The sequence below is a fragment of the Mus pahari genome, chromosome 2 (assembly GCF_900095145.1).
Source record: "Mus pahari chromosome 2, PAHARI_EIJ_v1.1, whole genome shotgun sequence".
Lineage (NCBI taxonomy): Eukaryota > Metazoa > Chordata > Mammalia > Rodentia > Muridae > Mus > Mus pahari.
Window position 1 is genome coordinate 48,860,214 of NC_034591.1, and position 15,539 is coordinate 48,875,752.

The window sequence follows — 15,539 nt, forward strand, 5'->3', positions numbered from 1 at the left end:
CAAGGGCTTATGTGTCTTTTATTCTCTTGAAAATGTGATTATATTCCAGGTCAGCCAAGGCTGCATAGAGAGACCCTGTCTCAAGAAACCAAAAAGGGGCTGAAGAGATGGCTCAGCAGTTAAGAGCACTGTTTGCTCTTCCTCAGGACCTGGGTTCAATTCCCAGCACGCACATAGCAGCTTACAACTGTCTGTAACTCCAGTGTCAGGGGATCCAGTACTCACATAGTCACACATGCCAGCAAAATGCTGATACACATGAAATAAATCAGTAAAAAGAAAGAACCAAGGAAGAAAGACATGGAATTAATTGTAGTTTAGGGTTCTGTTATAAAATGTCAGAAAAGGAATTTTCCCAACTCCATTTACCCATCTTTTGGTCTCTTATCAATGGGCCTCTTTAATAATTACTATATCCCAGTCTTTAACCCTCAGGCTACTAAGATAAATGTACATCTCTGTGATATTTATTACTTCCATTTCTCCCTCACACTTAGTCCTTTTCTATTCCTGAGGTTTCTGGTTCCTTCTCACAGCTACGGCCTTCCTACCTTCTAGTGCCTGATTATCAGTACCCAGCATTCGTTGCGTATAACTCAACACACACTTCTTCATTTCAAGGGGCTCATTTTCCAGGATCAGCAGGTGTAAGGAGAGTATAAAGTAAGATGTTTTTAGCACTTGGGGTTGATTTATAAATGCCACTGAAACATGCAAACTCATTTTTTGAGGACGTCAAGAGATTAAGACACTAACTTTAATCAACGCATAGCTTTAAATGGATACATTTAGCCAAATGAAGGGGAGAACACCTAGAATAACTGTGTCAGATGAATGAGGTGGGGCTGTTCTGACCATGACAGCCGTAGCCTGGACTGCAGCAACTGGGAGAGGCCACATAAGGAAGCTAGCTCTTCGGTTCACTGCAGGTGTCTGCTGCCTCTTCTCGGCACAGGGCAGTGCCAAGCTTATTCTAACACCGGCTATATCATCTCCAATCCCCAGCAGGGAGGGAAAAAAATGACCAAAAAAGAAAGTGTTACCCAAACACCAGAAACCCAGCCCTTCTCTCATAGTTCTGGAGAGGTGAGGGTGCCACTTAGAAACTGTGACTGTTGAAATGGCCCATGTGGCCCTGCTACAGGCAGAGTAACAGGGAAATGAAGGTGACTCACCCGAGTGCCACCGCTCCCCATCTTTTCCCTGCGTTGTTAATGGTTAGGATTCTAGTGGAGATGTAGAGACTTAAATGTGGCATTGTGTTTGCTGCTAGCAGGCCAGCTGAGGGTCCTCAGTGAGGGCCAACTTTGCTAGAAGAAACAGTAGAAACTTCTGTTTTCTGAGAGCCAGACATGTCAGATTCGTCTGCCATGGGCTTCCTGCACACCATCTCCAGGATGCAAGCCCGGAACTGGAAAGAGAGAAGTCTTTATCATCCGTACCCTGAAGACTACCTAAACCCCACCGCTAACTCTTGTTTCTGCAGGCTGGACTTTAAAAGGGCTGGATTAAGAGTTTGCAGAAGGCTGGACTTAATGGTGGTAGTGCACATCTTTTAACTCCAGCACTTGGGATAGGAGGCAGGACTGTCTCTTGAGTTCAAGGACAGCCTGGTTTCCATAGGAGTTCCAGGACAGCTAGCATTACTCAGACCCTATCTTTAAAAGAAAAAGCTAGACATCTGTTACTGTTGATGTTATTTTGCACCAAGACAGAAAGAGTAGGGATGATGTATAACTCAGTGATAAGGGTATTTGCCTAGCATGTGAAAGGCCCTATGTTCCATCTCTGCCATTGCTAAATGAAGTGGGGGGGGGGCATTTCCCATCCCTTCCCACTCTTTCATTTTGATTTTTCTGGTTCAAGATCTAGCCTCGGGGCTGATGAGATGGCTCAGTGGGTAAGAGCACCCGACTGCTCTTCCAAAGGTCCCGAGTTCAAATCCCAGCAACCATATGGTGGCTCATAACCATCCTTAAACATCTGTAACAAGATCTGACTCCCTCTTCTGGAGTGTCTGAAGACAGCTACAGAGTAATTACATATAATAAATAAATAAAGCTTAAAAAAAAAAAAAATCTAGCCTCCCCTTGTTCCAGTATTTTAGGAACCGTACTCCGGGTTCATGTGCCTACCAAGAGCATTCTGGCCTGCTTGGAGTATTCTGTGGCTTTCCTCATCTATAAGCCCTGTGTGGAGGCCAGGGCGCTGAGTCACAAAGACATCAATAGGGGGAGAACCAGGGTCTGATGGACCAGAACCTCATGGGAATGTAGATAGACAGCTTTACCTGCTTATTCATGAAGCAGTAGATGATGGGGTTGTAGACACAGGAGCTCTTGGAAAAGAAGGCGGGGATGGTGACAAGCCGTAAGTCCAGCCCGTGGTTCCGATTGTTGACCATGTACATGGCCAGGGCAGCATAGGGCACGTAGCAGAGACAGAAGGATCCCACCATCACCACCACCATATGACTCACCTCCCGTTCAGCTTTTTGCGTCGTAGCTGACTCTTGCTGCTGAGCTGCCACCTGGAATTGAGCACAAGGGTCAAAGCCTTCTCTCCTGGCTGAGTTTGGCTTTCCCTTGAGGGAGGCATCATGAAGGGCGTCCTCAGCTCTGACACTATTAAAGATCTCATCCTTGCCCCCCTCCTCTCTCTGGTCTTTTACTCCTCCCTCTACCTCTTGTGCTGGGGATGGAACCCAGTACCTCACACCTGCTAGGTAAGCACTCTACCAATGAGTTGTAACTGCATTTTCACTCCCTCTTCCCCAGTACTCCTATCTGACCACGGGTATTCTAGACGTGTCCTGAGGAGGACATAGACTGTCTCTCCTGGGGCCTCTTGAGTTACTCCTCCCTGCCCCTCTCCAAAAACACTCACAGCTCTGAGAGTCCTCAGCAACTGGGAGTAGGAGAAGCAGATGAGGGAAAGAGGAATGATGAAACAGAAGATGAAGAGGAACCAGGTGTAGTACTCGCTTCGATACTCGGTGCCCACAGTGTACCAGTCTGGGCCACAGGAGCACTGCAGGCCCTCAGGGATGAACCTGAAAAGGACCAAACATTCATTCTGGGCTCTCCCTGAGAACTGGAAGAGTGGGGTTAGCTCCTGGACTGGCTTCTCCAGTTGGAAGAATGCCAGAAGACACTACAGTGATTACAACGGCAGAGTAACCATTGATGTCTCCAGCTACCCCTTTTCCTCCTCATTACTCTACCAACTCAGGTCAAGGAATAAAAGGTTATCCCCAGTCTCTCACCCCACATCATCAGAGCACTGCCCTATGCTCTCACCTGCTCCAGCCAAAGAAGGGTGGGATGGACACCCCGATACCAATAGACCAAGTAACCAGGACCACCATCAGTGCATGCTTGGAGGTGAAGCGGATGTTGCCAAAGGGTTTACAGATGACAATGTAGCGTTCAAAAGCCAGGAAAGCCAATGACCATCCTGTCACTAGACCTGCGGCAAACGTGAAAAGGATAGGGTAGACAGACTCCCTGAGCCTGGAGTGGGATATAGGTGTAATTGAGCAAGTCCAGAGAGTTGGAATGGAGTTTAACGCTCACACAGCCCATTGTTAGAGGTCCAACTGCTCAGGATGATTAAGGGACCTCTCTCCAGCCCTGGTTGCCTTCAGTACCTGCTACAGAGCCCAAGAAGGCCTCCAGAGCACAAACATGGCGACCAAAGAGGAAGTATCCGTGACAGCTGGCGATGAAGACTGTGAAGACAGAGAAGATGCAGAAGAGGAAGCCCCCGAGGGATACATTGACCAGAATGTAGTTGAGGGGCTGTCGCAGCTTTTTGTAATGCAGTGTGGCCACCAGCACTATGGCATTGAGTGGGGTCCCCGCCAAGAAGACAAATCCCATGAAGGCTGCCTGGAGGTGGAAGGCCCAGGCAGGAGCGAGGTGGTACTGAGGTCCATCCCAGGGCCCCACGGAGGAGATATTCTGAAACAGGTAAAACTCGTCCTCTCCTGACATCTCCCGCTTGGGATGCCCTCACTACCGCCTCCGGTCCCTCTTATGGACGATTCTTCTGCTATTACCCTTCCCCCACAGCACCCTCCTTTAAAGATACAGTTGAGACGCTGAACTATCCTAAGCCTCCCAAAGACAAAGTCCGGGATTAGAGATCTCTTAGTTCTCACCTAAACCTTGCATGAGCCCAAAGCTGATTGATTTTGTTCTTCAGAGGATAAGAGATTGAGGTCAGAAACCTGGATAGCAAGGCTGGGTGCTTTGGGGTCAGTATTGGTTTCCGTGGCCTGGAGGATGCTGACCTATATTCTTTGGAGATGCTGCCAGACCTCATTCCCACCTCTGCCTTTGGCTTCAGGCTCCTCTGCATCTCACCTGGCCCTTTGTGAAGAAAGATGCTCATCTAAGTGTCCCTATCCAGAGACCTGGGAATCCACCTCGGGGAAACAGGAAGAGGATGAGTGGGCAGGCCCCCTTGGGAGCATTTTAAATAGCCACAGTGGGACAGTACAGAAGCAACTGCATCCTGCCTCAGGTCCCGGGGTATGCCCGAGCCACTGCTATGTTGGGCCTCTGCAGTGAGGCCTTCTTATGTAGGTAGACCTGCAGCCAGCCAGGTTAGGCTCCTTCTTAGTTAGACTAGGCTTCTTTTACATTAGAACAGAAGAGAATGAAGCTCTTCTGAATAGACTGGGTTCACTGATAGGGAAGGACACCAAGAGTTAGTTTCTTGTCAGCATCATCACACCCAGCCTCAGATAGAAAGCAGAGAGGAGTGGACGTGGGTAAGGCTACAAGCTCTTAAAGCCGGTCCCTAGTGACACACTTCCTTCAGCAATGTTCTACATCCTAAAAGTCCCATTACCTCCTCAGTCATCAATGGTGGACCAAGTACTCCTCATATACAGAAGCCTATGGGGGCCGTTTCTCATTCAAACCATCGCAGCAAATTAAAATATGAGGGCCAGAAAGACAGCTCCGTGATTAAGAGCACTCACTGCTCTTACATAGGACCCAGGTTTGGCTCCCAACACCCACATGGTGGCTTCCAACTGACTAACTCTAATTCCAAGGAGATCCAGCATACTTTTCTGGCCTCCACAGGCAAACCAGACATACGCACAGTGTTCATACATACACACAAGCAAAACACTCATACACATAATTTTTAAAAGAAGGTTAAAAATATGATTTTTTTAAAGAAGGTGTTGGAAGGTGTTGCTCACAGTACCCCGCACAGTGAGTAATGCTTCTTCCAGACTATGTGGGTTATTAAGTGAACATCTTAGTACCGGGCATGAGATAGCGCCGTACAAGTTACCAGTTAGGGAGGTCCCAGGGGTCCCAGAAACAACACAAGCTATTGCCATTGCTCCTGCTTGCCCACCATAACTAGATGGCAAGACCTTATTGCTGAACACTGTGGTGTAAGAGAAATCAAGCTGGAACTCACCTGAACACTTTTCTGCAGGCTAACTTATATAGTGCCAGGAGGTGCCGTCTAGGCCCCGGCAGGGGGAGTGGGGAGAAGAGTCAGTTTTATCCAGTAGTGAACCCTAAAAGCCATGGTATGCATATGCCAGGGGAGATGTGTCCGCTAGTACTATAACAGCATAGAGGTTGTGGGGTAACTTCCTGCTTGGATTTTAGGCCTGGTCCACAGGAGGGGCATCCATACCTGGTACTGTAAATATTTTTAAAAGCCCAGAGCTTGGGGAGGTCATGGGCTCTAGCCAGAGTTACTATTATTTTACTGAATTGTACATGTTGTCAAACTGCCTTTTAAATATGTATGCTTGGGCTGGTGAGATGGCTCAATGGGTAAGGGCACCCGACTGTTCTTCCAAAGGTGCAGAGTTCAAATCCCAGCAACCACATGGTGGCTCACAACCATCCTTAACAAGATCTGACTCCCTCTTCTGGAGTGTCTGAAGATAGCTACAGTGTACTTACATATAATAAATAAATAAATAAAAATAAATAAATAAATAGATAGATAGATAGATAGATAGATAGATAGATAGATAGATAGATAGATAGATATGTATGCTTAAACGCATAGATTAGTGCTGCTTCCAACCTTACCCCGGGAGGCTTCCTTCTGCATTGGGCAGCAGTTAATGAAGAGGCTCATCTGGTCAAATGGGCTTAGAACAGGGACTACGAAGTGTTCAGCTCTAAATGGAGCTTCTCTCTCTGTCTCTCTCTGTTTCTGTCTCTCCCTGCCTCTCTCTGTCTCTGTCTCTCTGTCTCTCTCTCTGTCTCTCTCTCTCTCTCTCTCTCTCTCTCTCTCACACACACACACACACACACACACACACACACACACACTTAAAGCAAAGCTCAGGGACCATCACAGAAGAGAGAACAGAAAGAATGTAGAAGTCAGAGGATTGGGGGAGTGCTGTGAAATGCTTCTTCCGGACATGACCTGGACAGGAGCTCACCGGAGCTCACCGCTGCCATGGTTACCTGCACAGGATCAAGCCAATAAGATCATCTGCACCCAGCAGGCAACACTAACAGAACCCAGCGGGTTATGAAAACTCAAAAGGAATGGCCATGAAGGTGGGAGGGGACATGTTGAAAGGTGGGGATTGTGGGAGAGGAGGATAGGCCCTGGGACTCTGAATTCAGGTCCTCTTGATTGTAGAGCAGCCATCCCCCACTGGGCCATCTTCTCAGCCACCTTTCCCATCCAGTGTGTGTCCCATCCAGTAAGCAAACTGTGTGAGTTGGCTCTCATAGGCCCAACTCTGTCTGTCTGTGTGTGTGTTATATGTGTGTGTACACAAAACATACACAAGAGAGAGAGAGAGAGAGAGCCATAAATACAATTAAAATAACAAAAATACTTAAAAAGAAACTCTTTAAGCAAAACAACAACAACAAAAAATAAAAACCCAAAGGATGGAGAGATACGGCTCAGGAGTTAAGAGCACTGTCCACTCTTCCAGAGGACCCGGGTTCAATTTCCAGCACCCACATAGCAGCTCACAACTGTCTGTAACTCCCCAACTCCAACACCCTCACACAGGCATAATTCAGGCAAAACACCAATGCACATAAAATAAAAATAAATAAATCACTCAAAGAAACAAAACCAAAACGTAGCCTGACCAGGATATTTGTTGCAGTCGCTTGAATCCTAAGTCAAAAGCAATGGATGGAGACTAGTCAGAAAGGAAAAGACTGACACTCCCATGTGCGCACGCGCACACACATTACACAACACATTACACAACACATCCCACAGGTAGGATGCTACAGAAATTACTAAAAAAAAAAGAAGAAGAAGAAGAAGAAGAAGAAGAAGAAGAAGAAGAAGAAGAAGAAGAAGAAGAAGAAGAAGAAGAAGAAGAAGAAGAAGAAGAAGAAGNGAAGAAGAAGAAGAAGAAGAAGAAGAAGAAGAAGAAGAAGAAGAAGAAGAAGAAGAAGAAGAAGAAGAAGAAGAAGAAGAAGAAGAAGAAGAAAGAAAGAAAAAAAAACCATCTGAGGGTCCAGAAACCACATGGGCAGGGCTTGAGGACAGAGCCAAAGGCCACATGGCATGTGTCAACTCAACAAGCATTGCACAAGTCAGTCTCAGCTGCTTCCCCCGGGGCTCTCTTACTCCTACCTAAGGCTAAGTAGTAGCCACCTCTTCAGCCCAGATACCTGCTCAGACAGTCCCCTTCCATATCAGAGGGCTTGGGAGGAAAGAATGGACCCAAATTGGAAGGAACCTAGACCCAGTTAAGATGTGACAGATGGGGAACTGGTGAGATGGCTCAGCGGGTAAGAGCACCCGACTGCTCTTCTGAAGGTCCTGAGTTCAAATCCCAGCAACCACATGGTGGCTTACAACCATCCGTAACAAGATCTGACGCCCTCTTCTGGTGTGTCTGAAGACAGCTACAGTGTACTTACATATAATGAGATAAATAAATAAATCTTAAAAAAAAAAAATGTGACAGATGACTCAGTGAGGTTGAAGCCAAAGAGTATCACCAGAGCATACATTCTCACCAACACCAGGCAGAGGCTCACCTCTCCAGTGACCTTGATGCCATGCAGTAGGGGACAGATGGGAGGTTCTGAGAATAGGGCATGAGGCGAAGGAGGAAGAAAGGACCATGACACTAAATTTGAGGCACTCTCTTTGACTTCTTCCTCGGCTCACTAGCCCACTCTCGTCCTTGGGAATGCTTTTCCTTTCTTTAAAAAAAAAAAAATGTAAGTATGTATGCGTGTGTAAGTGTGCACACGACCATGTGGATCTGAGCAGAGGCCAGAAGAGTGTGTCAGATTCCCCTGCAGCTGGAGCTACAGAGCCCAGGCCGTGAGCTGCCCAGTGTAGGTGCTAGGAATGATCTGGTCCTTTTCCAGAGCCTCAAACTCTAAACTGCTGAACCCCTACTTTTCCTTTCTTAAGACACTGCCTGCATTTTTATTTCTAAATATATTTTCCCTGACAGTCTGAGTTTTTCTCAGTTTCTCTGACCTTCGTGTCCAACTGCTCCTCCCTAAAGAAAAGAGCCCCCCTCCCCTCCATTTGTGAACAACTGATTTAGCTGTACATTATAAACGTTCTGCATCCTGGGACAGGGGGATGCTTTCTTAAGCATTTCAGGGATTTTTCTTCTAGTCTCATCAAGGGGTCACAGACTCTTACTCCCAAACAGATGACAGTAAACTCGGAAGAATCCACGAATCAGCAGCAGGAGCAGAAGAGAAGCAGCAACCCTGAGCTAAAAGTCTGAAAGTGAAGTACGATCACCCTGCGTCTCGACACCCGGGGCCACAGAGTTAGCCTCGTGCACTCCAGAAGGAACGCCTTCACGGAGTGAAGAGTGGGAGAGTCTATGCAAGAGGTAATGCAAACTACCCATTCTCAGGGTCATGACAGGTAAGAACGCCTCTCTGGGGGACTTCACAGGCAAGACATTGGTGAGACACAATAAACAATGTCCTCAATAGCAGACACAAGAAGTCATCACTATATCACTGACTCCCAAGATGAACTCACAGCACAGAAGCCAGGAGCACTGGGTGAGGCAGAATTCTGGAAATCCATGAGCTCCTCTGGTCGGGGAAAGTCTCTGGGAGTTTGAGATGTGTTTTCCTTGTTCTAATCAATTTTCTTCTCTGCTCAGTATTTAGAAAATTCAACAATCACCAAAAGAATATATAGGCTCCACCTACTCAGTTAACCCTTTCAGAGACAACTAGGTTTAGCTCGTGCCCTGGAACACATGCGGAGGTCAGCGGACAACTCGTGGGGGTTGGTTCTCTCCTTCCACCATCTGGGTCCATCGGCCTTGGCAACAGTCACCCTCACACACTGGGCCATCTTACCAGTCAGCTTTTGATACACAAGTGATAATGACCTTGACTGGTGTGACAATTCTGCTGAGTACTGACCCACAAGATTCTTCAGACACAGGCTGGCGAGATGGCTCAGCGGGTAAGAGCACTGACTGCTCTTCTGAAGGTCCTGAGTTCAAATCCCAGCCACCACATGGTGGCTCACAACCACCCATAATGAGATCTGACGCCCTCTTTGGGTGTGTCTGAAGATAGCAACAGTGTACTTAAATAAATCTTTGGGCCATATGAGCAGGGACTGAGTGGGACCGACTGGAGCGAACAGAGGTCCTAAATACAATTCCCAACAACCACATGAAGGCTCACAACCATCTNTACAGCTACAGTGTACTCATATACATATAAATAAATAAATAAATAAATAAATAAATAAATCTTTTAAAAAAGATTCTCCAGACACATGATTGGAATCAGGATGGTCTGACACACTTTACTGGATATGGGTGAGGGGGATCCCCGGGGGGGTCCCCAAGCCCTCCTCAAGCTTGGGAGAAAACGTGGGAGCTCCAGAGGTACATCCAGGAGCCTCTCTAGAAAATTCTGTTTGATGTAAAAACGTGTGAACAATCACAGGCCTGGAATCCAGGGCACAGCCATTTAAGTCTGGCACTAAACCATTTAAATCTGGCAGGTGCTGGTGGATTCCCACCAGGACGCTCTCTCCCCGCTCCCCTGCCCTTCCTCCTGTGCAGGAAGCATTTGAAAGTGTGGGAAACTGCAGAGATGAGATGGCCAGTGCTCAGTGAACAGTATGATGCTCCAGAAAGGCCACACAGAGAAGAACAAGCCTGCCCCAAATCCAGAGCCCTCCCCCGCTCCAAAGCACCGCCTGAGACCTATGTGGAGTTGCAGCTCTGAAACGTCTTCAGCAAAGACCCCCTCACCCACCAAGGAGAACAATGTCAAGAATGTGCGCTGAGGTCATGGGATGACATGTTGAGCAAAGTCCTATTTATAAGCCAGTTGAAGGGCTGGAACAGCTACAGGAAGAAACCCCTCTGGGTGAAGAATAAATGAGCCCTTCTCCCCCGCCGCTCCCCACAGTGACTAGTGAGCAGAGTCGCCTGTATGGTACAGAAACTCCTGAGTGGCCATAATAAAACTTTAACAACCTGGGAGCAAAGGAAAGCTGGCTAGTCCGCTCACAGAAGTGAGGCCAGTACCCATTCTTCAGAGGTACCACTTCACAGGGTGGGGCTCTACTCAAGACTTCCCTGAACATCTGTTTCCACTTGGAATTTCCTTTGTGTGTGCACATGCCTGGGACTTTGATTCGTTTGATTATTCCTCCCATAGACCTCTGCTAAGTGGCACCTGCAGGCACAGTGACATGGAGAATTCAGTAAGGTTGGTCCTGCCACGTGCTTAAGCAGACCAGGCATACAGATCTGCTGAGAGCCACTGGCACCATCCGGCTTGCCAAAGGATGCTCAAAGATGGCTAAGACAGATCTCTGCCCCCACGGAGCCCCTGCTCATAGGAGCCCCTGCCAAAAGCAAGCAAGGGTTCCGTGTGTGTTAGGTGTGAAATAGGCTGGGCTAAGACCACGGCTTCTCCTACAGGGCCCTCACATCTGAACCACAATCTCACCTCTTAGGGGATCCTTCCCACCTGTCAGGCCCCCCATGTACCCTTAGGCTGTGGGTAGATCATCATCCTGTGAATGGAAGTTCTCAGAAACAAGCTATGCGGGGCTGGAGAGATGGCTCAGCGGTTAAGAGCACTGACTCCGAAGGCCCTGAGTTCAAATCCCAGCAACCACATGGTGGCTTACAACCATCTGTAATGAGATCTGACACCCTCTTCTGGAGTGTCTGAAGACAGCTACAGTGTACTTACATATAATAAAATAAATAAATCTTTAAAAAAAGAAAAAAAAGCCGGGCGTGGTGGCGCACCCCTTAAAAAAAAAAAAAAAACAAGCTATGCTTGTGTTAAAGGTTCTATGAGACTGACCAACTGATTAAAATTTTGTAACTGTGTTAGCTGCCAAAGCGGCTCAATTGGAAGGACATTGGACTGAGGAGTTTAATAACGGTGGAATATTGGAATGTTGCAGATCTGGAGAGCTAATTATCTTGGGCTGTCTTGATCCACATTAATAGCCATTCACTGCCCACCTCTATGTCTGACCTAGTATCCTTGTGACTACCACTTGAAACATTTGAGATGTATTAACGGACCACTAGCTTCCACCATCCAAAAACTAAGACTGCCAACAGATAGCAGCTGAAACCCCAGCCGAGCTGTCCCCGACTCTGTTCTAACCTATCTACCTTATATTCCCATCAGTGCATCTGAAAGGGACTCAGATTTCTTACATTCTTGTTCTATAACTGTAAAAACTTCATGAAACTGCCACCACTCTGGAAAACGATATTTAAGACAATCTGATTCTATGTCCTTGGGTCATGTATGTATTCGGCTCTAGAACAATCTCCTCCTCTTCTTGAGGCAGGGTCTCACCATGCAGCCCCCAGGGGTCCTGAGATGTGCTATGTAATCCCTGCTGACGTCGGCCACCCCTCCCAAGCCTCAGCTGAAAGGCTGTGCCACAGCCTGGCCTCAGACCCCATCTCCTGTGGTCTCTGAAGTAAGTACTGATTTTGGAGTTAACACTTGGCAGCTTCCCTAGCCCCCCCAGCAGGGCTGGCTAGTGTGGGGAGAGTGGTGGAGGTGTGTGAGGATATACTCCTGTCTCCAGTTTTCTAGAAAGTCCGAGAAGCTGTGTGTCCTGCATTTAACGAGGCTTCAGATGCAGGTGGCAGCAGAGGCTGAAGCTAGGCAAGGGGAAGCATTCTGGTAATAGGCAGGCACATGGCGAGTGTCCTTGTCTTACAGCAGGGGACATGGGTCAAAGATCAGAGACTGGTAAAGCACACGGCCACACCCAGGAGTTTACCAGGTATGAAGCATCTTCTCCCGGTGGTCTAACCAGGAGCTAAGAACAAGGAGCAGCTTGGAACTGACAGCAAGAACTCCTAAGAGAAAGAAGTATCTGCTGGGGCCTGCCTGGGCCTCTCTTCCCTTCTTCCAACAGTGAGTGTGGAATTATGAGCTCTGTGTGAAGTCCTAGGCAGAGGAGTGGCTATGTGGCTGAGGAGAGCAAGGCCTGCTGGAGCACTGCCTGCCTGGGCTGGGAGCCAGCCTGAGAGGAGCAGCAGAGAAACCGGTCCTAGGAACCACAACTGCTGCTGTTAATGATGCGGATGTGGTAGAGAGGACACATCTGGCCAAGGGTAACTGTCAGTGGCTCGTTGGTCTAGGGGTATGATTCTCGCTTAGGGTGCGAGAGGTCCCGGGTTCAAATCCCGGACGAGCCCTGTTTATCCTTTTCTGCTTCCCCCTTGGCTAACTTCCACATGCACAGCCTGCTCTTGCCAGAGAGCTGGTTAAAGGATCTTGATGGCCAACTGTCAGTCACCTCAGAGTCTTAGTCTATATATGTGGTTGTTTCCACGTGGTCAAACAGGACAAGCATGGTTTTAAAGCATCCACTGGGCTCCCTGGGTGAGGGAAGGGGACTTTGGGTCATCTACAGGGGGCTGGAGCCTTGCAAAAGCACACAAAAGCCAGGTTCCTGAACCTTGAAATTCCTACAAATTCCACACAAATGAAACAAAGAGTCTTACAGTGGTGTTACAGTAAACCAGGGTATGTGGGGGAATTTCACCAAAGAAAGAAAGAAAGGATGAAAAGAAGAAAAGATTAAAAAAAGAAAGCCAGACAGTGGTGGCACACGCCTTTAATCCCAGCACTTGGGAGGCAGAGGCAAGCAGATTTCTGAGTTCAAGGCCAGTCTGGTCTACAGAGTGAGTTCCAGGACAGCCAGAGCTACACAGAGAAACCCTGTCTTGAAAAAAAACAAACAATAACAAAGGAAAGAGGGGGCGGCTGGTGAGATGGCTCAGTGGTTAAGAGCACTGACTGCTCTTCTGAAGGTCCTGAGTTCAAATCCCAGCAATCACATGGTGGCTCACAACCATCTGAGATCTGACGCCCTCTTCTGGTGTGTCTGAAGACAGCTACAGTGTACTTACATATAATAATAATAAATAAATTTTTGGGAAAAAAAAGGAAAGAGGGAGAGAAAGGGGGTGGGGAGAGCGATCTACTGAAGAATCAACACAATGATTTGTATAGGATTTCCCAGCTTCTCCTACTGTTTCTAAACAGGAAGTACAAGATGCATTGCTAACTCTGTGATGCGACCATCCGTGTGTTTCTCCTAAAGACTCAACCATCCCGGGCACGAATACAAGCTTGCTTGCTCAGAACACTGCCCATCCCCTGGCCCCACACTTAGCTGGGGAGCTATTGGCAGTTGGTAGCTGCTGGGGAAGGGAGAGTCAGCCATGTTCTGGCTTGGAGCCCCTGGTAGGCTGCCCGTGCTCCAGTGCAGAGCCCCACACCCATGCACACACTGGCGACACTAATGCAGCTCAATGAGTTATTTAAAAAAAGACGGAGGTGGGGACACACTGGAGCAGAGGCTGTGGGGAGTGGGGAGTAGGTATGATCAGGACATATTGGATACACGTATGAAATTGTTAAACAATGAATTAAAAATATAATGGAAAAGTCAGATAACCAAACGCCAGACCCACCCTCACTGAAACCACTTCTTAAGCCATAAACTCTGTGCCTCACCTCCTTACTGCGGCCACACCCAGGCAGAATATTCCTCCTTCAGCATCTGTCCTGAGGGTAATCCTGAGGACAGCCTACTTTGCACATGTGTCCCCCTAATCAATGCTTTGATTTATCACCTGCCAAGGAGAGCTGCTCTCCTTAGGATTCCTACTGGAAAAAATAAAGTAAAAATAAAAAGCTGGGTGCTGATGGCAGCACACGACATTAACCCAGCACTCCTGAGTCAGAGGAGGGTGGATCTATGAGTTTGAAGCTAGACTGGTCTACAGAGTGAGTTCCAGGAAAGTCAGGGCTACACAGAGAAACCCTGTCTTGAAAACAAAACAAAACAAGACAAAAATCCCTACTGGTCCATCCTTTACGTGTCCCCACCAAGAATATCGGTATTCTTGGTGGGACCACGTATTCTTCGGGTGGCTCCCAGGTATAGTAAAATTATTCCGTGGGATTTGTCCTAAGAAGAATAGATAGAACCTAGCAAGCAAGAATGCTCTGAGAGCTGGGGTGACACAATATGAAAACTACTACAGAGTAAGAACACATCAAATAGGAAAGATTAAGGCAAGAAAGTCATGAAAATAGGGTACAATAAGTATAAAGAGATTGTTGAGAGAATAAAATAAAACATTAAGAAGTGAAAAGCAGGGGACTGGGGAGATGGTGGGTGGTCAGAAGTCGTGGGTTTGATTCCCAGCACCCACATGGCAGCTTACAACAGTCTATAACCACAGAGGATCCTACACCTTTTTTTTTTTGTTTTTTTCTTCCTCGGGAACCAGGCACACAAATGGTGCACAGACGTACATTCAGGCAAAACACACACACACACACACACACACACACACACACTAGAAATACTCTTTTAAAGGGTTGGTAATGAAGCACAGAGTGCTTGCCTAGTACACACAAAGCCATGGTGGATGCAGATCTGTAACCTCAGCACCAGGGAAGGGGAAGAAAAGGATCAGACCTTCAAGGTCGTCATCTGCTATACAAGGAGTTTCAGGACAACCTGAGATATAAGACCCTGTCAAGAAACAGAGACGGGGTGGGGGACGGGGTGGGGGTGGGGCGGCGACAAGGGTGCACCAAACAGATTAGATTCAGAGAGAAGTAGTGACTGGAAGATAGATCGAATAAAAACCACCCAGAAATGTGGGCAATAGGCAAATCACCCGAGGGACTGTGACAGAATAGTTAAAAGGCTGCAGGCAAGATTGAAGCACGTTAAGAGGCTGAACAAGTACAAGAAATGTACTGTTAAAAAACAAAAACAAAACAAAAAAAAAACAACAAAAAAAAAAGATTCTGAGAGTTTACCAGTCTCAAAACACAGGCATAAGTCCTCGAGTTGAAGAATCCTGAGCTCACCTGGGTGGGAAAACTATAGAAATGAAGACCTTAAAATCACCCAGAAAGAAAAGTACCTAGTTGCTGTTGGTAGCTGTGTGTGTGTTATATAAAAGCCTGTCTCAAAAAAAGAAAGAAAGAGAGAGAGAGAGAGAGAGAGAGAGAGAGAGAGAGAGA

The 15,539-nt window shown here is 47.4% G+C and overlaps 1 protein-coding gene and 1 non-coding gene across 3 annotated transcripts; one reads left to right on the forward strand and one right to left on the reverse strand.

The window, feature by feature from the left end:
• Window position 1: 1 nt before the first annotated feature.
• On the reverse strand, window positions 2-4,094 carry Opn1sw (opsin 1, short wave sensitive). 2 transcript variants are annotated; one of them, XM_021189852.1, is made up of 5 exons: window positions 3,650-4,094; window positions 3,300-3,468; window positions 2,887-3,052; window positions 2,291-2,530; window positions 2-1,411 (listed from the first exon to the last, which is right to left on the reverse strand). In XM_021189852.1, exons 1-5 carry the CDS (start codon window positions 3,993-3,995, stop codon window positions 1,292-1,294), a joined length of 1,041 nt encoding a protein of 346 aa, XP_021045511.1. In that variant the 5' UTR covers window positions 3,996-4,094; the 3' UTR covers window positions 2-1,291. The 2 variants fall into 2 exon arrangements, with proteins under 2 accessions (XP_021045511.1, XP_021045512.1); XM_021189853.1 differs by having other exon boundaries at window positions 744-1,411; window positions 2,480-2,530; window positions 3,650-4,005.
• Window positions 4,095-12,610: 8,516 nt separating this feature from the next.
• Trnap-agg lies at window positions 12,611-12,682 on the forward strand. The gene has a single exon. It is a non-coding gene; the product is annotated as a tRNA-Pro (tRNA).
• Window positions 12,683-15,539: the final 2,857 nt, after the last annotated feature.